General features: G+C 49.3%; 1 protein-coding gene across 1 annotated transcript; it reads right to left on the bottom strand.

The window, feature by feature from the left end:
• Window positions 1–389: 389 nt before the first annotated feature.
• TEX44 (testis expressed 44) lies at window positions 390–1,922 on the bottom strand. Its single transcript, XM_007520285.2, has one exon. The coding sequence runs from the start codon at window positions 1,920–1,922 to the stop codon at window positions 495–497; it is 1,428 nt and encodes a 475-aa protein (XP_007520347.1). The 3' UTR covers window positions 390–494.
• Between the last annotated feature and the right edge of the window lie 5,927 nt (window positions 1,923–7,849).

Here is a 7,849-nt window from a genome sequence, read left to right as displayed (position 1 = left end):
GATAGGACAGAGAGAAATGGAGAGAGGAAGGGAAGACAGAGGGGGGAGAGAAAGATAGACACCTGCAGACCTGCTTCACCACTTGTGAAGCGACTCCCCTGCAGGTGGGGATCCTTAAGCGGGTCCTTGTGCTTCGCGCCACGTGCGCTTAACACGCTGTGCTACTGCCAGATTCCCCCTCACTATATTTTTAATTCTCTATTTTGAGAGAGAAAAAGAGACAGAGGGAAAGATACCACGGTCATGTCCAGCCTCTCCTCCTTTTGCACTCCACCCCCCGCCCCATCCTGAATGGGTCAGTCTGGCGATCCCCCAGGGGACACCTCTCTGCTGTCCAGATCACCCTCTATTCTGGGCAGTCCCAAGCCAGGGATGAGGCCGGCTATTGCTTAGGAGATAAATGCTGGCTGGTGATTTATTGCTCAGTCTGGGAAGGGCTGGCCAGGGCCGCAGGCGTCTGGGAGGCTGCAGAGCCGCACCCCCTTGAATAGGGCCTAACTAAAGTTGGGGGCTGCATGGACCAGCCGTGGGATAATGTGGGCGGCCAGAAATCGCAAGGCCCAGCGGATGCCCTCCAAGGTCCTCTGCTCTGCCGCCTCCAGCACGTTGGTTAACGAGTGCAGGGAGCGCAAGGTGGCACTGGGCATCTGCTCCAGGCGGGTCCTCAAGCCGCTGCTGTCAATGCCTAGGATGCTGGAGACCGAACGCAGTCTGGGCCCCGCAATGCGCAGCATGTTGCTGAAGTGGCCACTGCCTGACTCTAGGAGCCCGGTAGCCACGTCCAAGGAGTTCTCGGACCATGCCAGGATGTCAGCCAGGGAGCTCATGGCTGCCTCGCCACCGCCCAGCAGGCTGGTCACCGAGCGCATGTAGTCGATTTCCGTGTCGGCGCAGTACACGGAGGAGTCCACGCGCCTCCAGCCCTGCATCTCCTGCGGAACAAGCAAGTGGGAGGCACTGCCTCTTGGGGAGCGAAGGAGCAAGTTGGCTTCCCGGTCTTCTGAGTCCAGATCACCATGGGTCACTGCCTGAGACATGCCTGGCGACCAAGCTTTAAGGTCTGGGTTCAAGGCCTCTGGACCTTTGGGTTTCTGGGTCTCAGGGGTGTCAGCAGCCCGGGCATCAAGGTGACTGTTACTGACCATGGGGTACATGATGGCATTTTGCGGGGACTGTTCTTCAGTGCTTGGGGCAAATGAAGGTACTTCCGGTTCCTCCTGCTCAGTACTACTAGGAGGAAACAGGATTATTTCCGGTTTCTGCAGCTTGGTGCTAAGAGGTGGAGCTGCTTCTGGTTCCTCCTGCTCAGTACGAGGAGGTGACAGAATTACCTTCGGGTCCTGCAGCTTGGCACTAAGAGATGGAGTTGCTTCTGGTTCCCTGTGCTCAGTACTAGGAGGAGACAGAATTATTTCCGGTTTCTGCAGCTTTGTGCTAGGAGATGGAGGCACTTCCGGTTCCCTTTCCACAGTACGCAGGGCAGAGGGAGTTGCTTCCGGTTTGCTGTCTGGGACACTCTGCTGTTGTGGTGTGTCTTTCTCAGACAGAGAGTCTTGTTGTGGAGTCTGAGGACTCTGAGTCACTGTTGAATCTTGCACCAGCTTGGCACCCTCTGCATCCTGGAGGGTCTCATAGCTTGGCAGGTCCTTTGTGGTTGTGGCTTCTCCAGGTTCCTGGTCAGGTTCTGCAGCAGTGTCATGCTCCTCCCTGTCCTCAGAAGCTGGTGTGGCCTCCAAGGTCTCTGGTTCCACTGAGGCCTGGTTTACAAGATGTTCATTGGACGCTGCAACAGTGCTTGCTGCTGGGACATATGGAAGTACCAGGGCCCGACTTTGGGAGCTCCCGGTGGTGCTGTCCCTAGAGCTGCTTGGAGTCAGGTCACCATATGTGGAGTTGCTGGTGGCCTCGGCCACACTGGTCATTTAGGCCCTCTGCCGCTTGTGCTGGTCAAAGAAGTGGCCACGGCCTGCTGAGCTGAGTTGACCAGGTGGTGAGGTCACAGGGGGATATGGGGTAGTGTCCATGTCACAGGCATGGCCCCCCCGGAGGGACTGTTTATGCAGTCAGAGTCTCCTGGGTGGTGTGGAGCCAGGTTTGCTGGTGTTAAGTAGAGAAAGGCAGATGGAAAAGAAGCCCAGTGACAGTGACTATGACTTTGATAAAGGAGACTGGAGGTCTTGGTTTTTTTTTTTTTTTTTTTTTACATATTATTGAGATGTGAATCAGGGCCTCACAGATGTATGATACTACTGAGCAGCCTCCCAGGCCCAGAGCTTTATTTATTTATTTATCTGTTTATTTTGAGAGAGTGAGGAAGAGACAACACAGCACCTTTCCTCTATCTATAGAGCTTCCCTGGTACTGCCCATGAGGATTCCTAACTAGAGTTAGAAAAAAAAATGGGGGGGGGGTAGATAGCATAATAGTTATGCAAACAGACTCTCATGCCTGAGGCTGCAAAGTCCCAAGTTCAGTCCCCCAGCACCACCATAAGCCAGAGCTGAACAGTGCTCTGGTAAAAAAAAAAAATTTTTAAATTACACTCATTTTCATGAGAAAGAGACCAAAGTACTACTTGGCTCTGGCATATGGTGAAGCTGAGACTTGAACCTGGGACCTCTGGAACCTCAGGCATGAAAGTCTGGCACACTTCCACTGTGTTAGCTTCTAGTCACTCAGTATAATGGTATCTGGAGATGGGTCCTTTGGGAGGTGGCCAGGTAGGGAGGGTGGGGCCCTGGTGAATGGGGTTAGTGATATTAGAAATGAGACTGTAGAACCCCTGGACTCTTTTCCACATAGGGATATAGAGAGAAAACAGTTGTCTGAGAGCCAGGAAGCTGGCTCTGAGCAGACCTTGACCATGGACTTGCCCACCAGGAGGACCTGAGAAATATTTTCTGTAGTTCGAGCCCCCGGCTCCCCACCTGCAGGGGAGTCACTACACAAGAGGTAAAGCTGGTCTGCAGGTGTCTGTCTTTCTCTCCCCCTCTCTGTCTTCCCCTCCTCCTCCATCTCTCTGCCCTACCCAACAACAATGACATCAATAAAAACAATAATAACTACAACAATAAAACAACAAGGGCAAAAAAAGGGAATAAATAAATATTAAAAGAAAAAACACTTTCTGTAGTTTACAAGCTTGCAGCCAGTGATATTCTGTTAGAGCAGGAGGAGTACACTAAAACAGGCATTAACCTTGTGACAGGTACCGTCTCTAGCTCCTCTCCCTCCCCAGCAGAGTCAGGACAGTAGAGAATAATATGAGCTCCTTTGCCAGTTCCCCCTTGGGGTTATCAGCTTGCACTCAGCGCCTGATGCTGGGCAGGAGAAGGAGCTAAACAGCCAATCCTCCCAACTACCGCTAGTCTCCAAGGAGCTAATGGTGTATTATTTCACCCACAGGGGAAGTGGCACCTCAGTGGGAATAAGTGACTTATACAAAGTCAAGCTATTAATAAGTACTGAGCCTGGGATTTGAACCCTGTTTGACTTCAGACTTCAAGTTCTCAGCACCGCAGTTCTGTGCCACTTAAGAGGCACCACATCCAGCATGGTGGTGCCAATAGGCCATGCCATGAAGCCTGGATTTAGGGCAGGCTTCCCCAACTAGGCTGATACCATTACACTCTGCGACATTCACATGAGGAAAAAATTGCCTAGTGATACTTTTTTTTCCTTTTAGTGTTGCCCCTTTTTTTAAAAAATTATATTTATTTATTCATGAGAAAGATAGAGAAAGAACCAGACATCACTCTGAAACATGTGCTGCCAGGGATTGAACTCAGAACCTCATGGTCAAGAATCCAGTACTTTATCCACTGCACCACTTCCCGGACCACCTAATGCCACTTTTCTCAGCAGTGAGAGATTCCCTTTTGTTGTAGCACAGTGAGTAGGCTGCTGAACTTGAAAGCATGAAGTCCCAAGTTCGATCCCTGGCATCTCATGTGCCAGAGTGATGCTCTTCTCTCTACCCACCCCATCTTGTGTTAAATAATAAAATCATTTTTTAATTTAATTTTTATCTTTACTTATTGGATAGAGATAGTCAGAAGTTAAGAGGAAGGGGAAGATAGAGAGGGAGAGAGACACCTATAGATCTGCTTTACAACTTGTGAAGCTTTCCCCCTGCAGGTGGGGACCAAGCGCTTGAATACATGTCCTTAACACTGCAACTTTTGTACTCAACCAGGTGAGCCTCCACCCCACCCCAAAATCTTTTTTTTATTGTTGTAGTTGTTATTGTTGTTATTGATGTCATCGTTGTTGGCTAGGACAGAGAAATGGAGAGAGGAGGGGAAGACAGAGAGGAGAGAAAGGTAGACACCTGCAGACCTGCTTTACCGCCTATAAAGCGACTCCCCTGCAGGTGGGGAGCTGCAGGCTCAAACCGGGATCCTTAACACCGGTCCTTGCGCTTTGAGCCATGTGCACTTAACCTGCTGCACTACTGCCAGACTCCCAAATATTTTTTTTAATTACTACCTTAAAAAATTCTTTTGTTAAGTGAAGAAGCATAACTATTAAATCTGTTGCCTAGGAAAGATATTAAAATTATTGAATGAGGATTGGGGGATAGTTTTTAAGTATAGCATGCATCTTACCAAACATGAAACTCTGGGTTTGAGTCCCAGCACCCAATGGGAGCACCATGGACACCTCCAGAAGGACCTCTCTGGATGCTGGAGCAGTGCTGTGGTACCTCTCCTCTCTGTGTCTGTTTCTCTGTGCTTCCCTTCATACTCTAAATTAAAAAAGGAAAAAATTGGGCCTGAGAGAACACATAGCAGTGTTGTGGACACTCAAGGTCATGAGGTCATTCACTCTCCTGCATTAAAGAAATTTGTGGACTGACATGTGTTACAGTGCATAAAGTGTTAGACTCAAACATAGGACGTGAATTTGATCCCTGGCATCACATGTACCAGAGTGGTGCTCAGATTCTCTCCCCCTTCTCGCTTTCTTACTAATAAACATGTTAACAAGGGCCGGGCAGTGGCATATCCAGTAGAACAGATCTGTTACGATACGTAAGGACCTGGGTTCAAGCTCTCCGCCCCCACCTTCGGGGGAGATGCTTCACAAATGGTGAAACAGGGCTGCAGGTGTCTGTCTGTCTGTCTCTCTCCCTCTCTCCCTCCCTCTTCCTTCTCTGTTTCTCTCTGCATCTATGCAAATAAGTAAATAAAATATAACCAAAACATAAATAAATACATGATACTTCTTAGGTGAGGTAGATAACATAATAGTTACGTAAAGAGACTCTCATGCCTAGGCCCCAAAGTCCCAGGTGTTCAATCCCCTGCACCACCATAAGTCAGAGCTGAGTAGTGCTCTGGTGAAAACAAACAAACAAAAAACATGACACTTTTTAGAAATTCAATGACTGGGCAGGAAAGACAAAAGAAATGCAGTGACCCGGAAGGTGGCATAGTGGCTAAACATTGCACTTCAAAGTCTGAAGCTGGGACTGGTTGGTGGCACGGCCAGAAGAGTACACAGTTACTGTCGTATGCTTTACATTGGGTTGTTCTAGCTCTCCCCCTCCAAGAAAATTGGATCAGTCCAGTTAGTTTCGTGGGCCCGCTTGGCCCCGCCCCTAAGAACCCCGAGAGAGGGTTCCTGAGTTCCAGAGTTCGAGACTTGGAGAGTTGCAGAGTTAGAGAGTGCTTGGCGCTGCTGCGGGGGAAAGAGACAGCAGAGTTCTGTTTGGTGATTAGTTTGGTTTAGTTTATGAATCGTTGTTCCTGAATAAAGAAATACAGCTTCCCTGCCCAGCCATTGTCTCCGCGTCTCTGTTACCCGCCCGTGAAGCTAGCCCGGCCAGCTGGAGCCGCCGAATTTTAACAACACGTTACCATGTGCAAGGACCAGGGAGGGTCAAGTTCCTGGTCCCCACCTGCAGGGGGGAGGTTTTACACGAAAAGTGGAGCAGTGCTGCAGATATCTCTCCTTTCTCTCCCACTAACAAAAACAAATGTTGGACTGGGGAGAAAGCATAATGACTATGCAAATAATTCTCATTCCTGAGGCTCTGTAGTCCCAAATTCAATCCCAAGCACCACCATCAGCCACTGTTGAGCAGTGCTCTGGGAAAAAAAGAAAGTCACCAGGAACAATGGAGTCATGCAAGAGTCAAGACCCAGAAATTACCCTGATGATAAAGGAGACAAAGAGTCATCTGAGTTCTCTAGATTATTTTTGTGGCCCAGGAGGTGGTGCAGTGGCTAAGGCACTAGACTCTCAGGCGTGGGGTTTGAGTTTCGTCCCTGGCGTTGACTATGCCAGAGTGATGCTCTAGTTCTCTCTTAACTCCTCGTCCTCTCCTTCCCTAATAAATAAATCTTTTAACACCACTCTGGTATATGCATGCCAGGAATCAAACTGAGAACCTCATGCTTGAGAGTTAGGTGTTTCATCCAGTACACCGCCTCTGAAGCTACAATAAAATAAATCTTTAAAAATAATTATTATTGAACATATTTATTTTCCATCAGCAAGAGGAGGGGCCTGGTGATAGCTAGCTCAGCAGAACGCACACTTTACTGTGTGTCAGGATCTGGGTTCAAGTCCCTGGAACCACCATGCTCAGAAGCTCCATGCAGAGCAGAGCAGAGCAGTGCTGTGGTGTCTCTCTTTCCTTTCCTCTCTGTCTTTCTCTCTGAAAATCTGAAATTAAAAGGAAGAATTCTGCCAGGAGCAGTGAAATCTTGCATGCATGAGGCCAGCTCACCCACCTTACCCTCTGAGGGCAGAAAGAAAGAAATGCCACAGTCCTGCTCCACCATCCATGGGGCTCCCCTGCTGCTCCTGTGTGGTGCTGGGGCTTGATCCTGAGCCTTCACAAGGTAAGGTATGCGCTCTTCTGGGTGAGCTAGCGCTCACCTTCCCACAGTCCTGTCAGCTGGTGGGGGGTGTCTGCTGATTCTGCTTCTTCCTAGAACTCCCACTTCAAGGAAAGAAGGAAGGGCAGCTGTGCCCCACTAGCAGATGGGGTGGGAATAGCACTCCCCACATACACAGCTTCATTTGGAGGAATTAGGTTAATAAGCCCCATGGGGTGGGACCTGAGGCCCTGAGGGCATTCTCAAGTGACAAAGGCCAGTTTGCTTTCTCAGCTTGGGGGTGTCAGGTAAGGGTCTTTATTTCTTTTGGAAGGAGCTAGGTTTTGGTCCAAGCCACACAGCCCAGTTGTTCTTGTGGGGGTGGTGGTGGTGGTGTTTGAAGTGACTGGAAGGGGAGATGGAGTTAGAGGGAACTACTAGGCCTCCACTGGGAGGCAGGGTGGGGAGCAGGTGAGATTGAGGAAGTTGAGGAGACAGAAGTATCTAGAGGGAGTTTCTCTGTTTGTTAGCCTTGTGGTCTCACTCACCTTGTTTGCTTGCTCTGAGGTGCAGGGGCATGTGTGTGTGTGTGTGTGTGTGTGTGTGTGTGTGTTGGGGGTGGTGGTGGCAGGATGTTCTTCTGTTCCTGTAGGGTGACAGATTGACAGACTGCCCTCCGGGACAAGACAGGAACAGAGAGCAGAGACAGTGCAGGATGGAGCTCCAAGATGGTGCTGGCACAACTGGCTAAGTGTCTGGATATGTTTTGTGTTAATACTGGAAAGATATTTTCACTTTCCCTCCCAGAGTTGATTTCCCTAATAGCACAGAGAGAAAGTGAGAGGGCAGGGGCAGGTGGAGACAGAGAGACACCTGCAGTTTTAGTGCTCATGAAGCTTCCTCCCTGGAGCATGACAACCTGCGTTTGTGTGCTCCACCACTCAGCCCCCCTTGTAGACTTTTTAAAAATATATATTTATTTATTTTCCCTTTTGTTGCTCTTGTTGTTTTTCATTGTTGTT

This window comes from Erinaceus europaeus, chromosome 7 (genome assembly GCF_950295315.1).
Source record: "Erinaceus europaeus chromosome 7, mEriEur2.1, whole genome shotgun sequence".
Classification (NCBI taxonomy): domain Eukaryota; kingdom Metazoa; phylum Chordata; class Mammalia; order Eulipotyphla; family Erinaceidae; genus Erinaceus; species Erinaceus europaeus.
This window is presented reverse-complemented; position numbering and strand designations above follow the sequence as displayed.

Excerpts from the sequence above, each read along its gene's own strand:
- TEX44 (XM_007520285.2), bottom strand. The coding sequence starts at position 1,922 with ATGACCAGTGTGGCCGAGGCCACCAGCAACTCCACATATGGTGACCTG.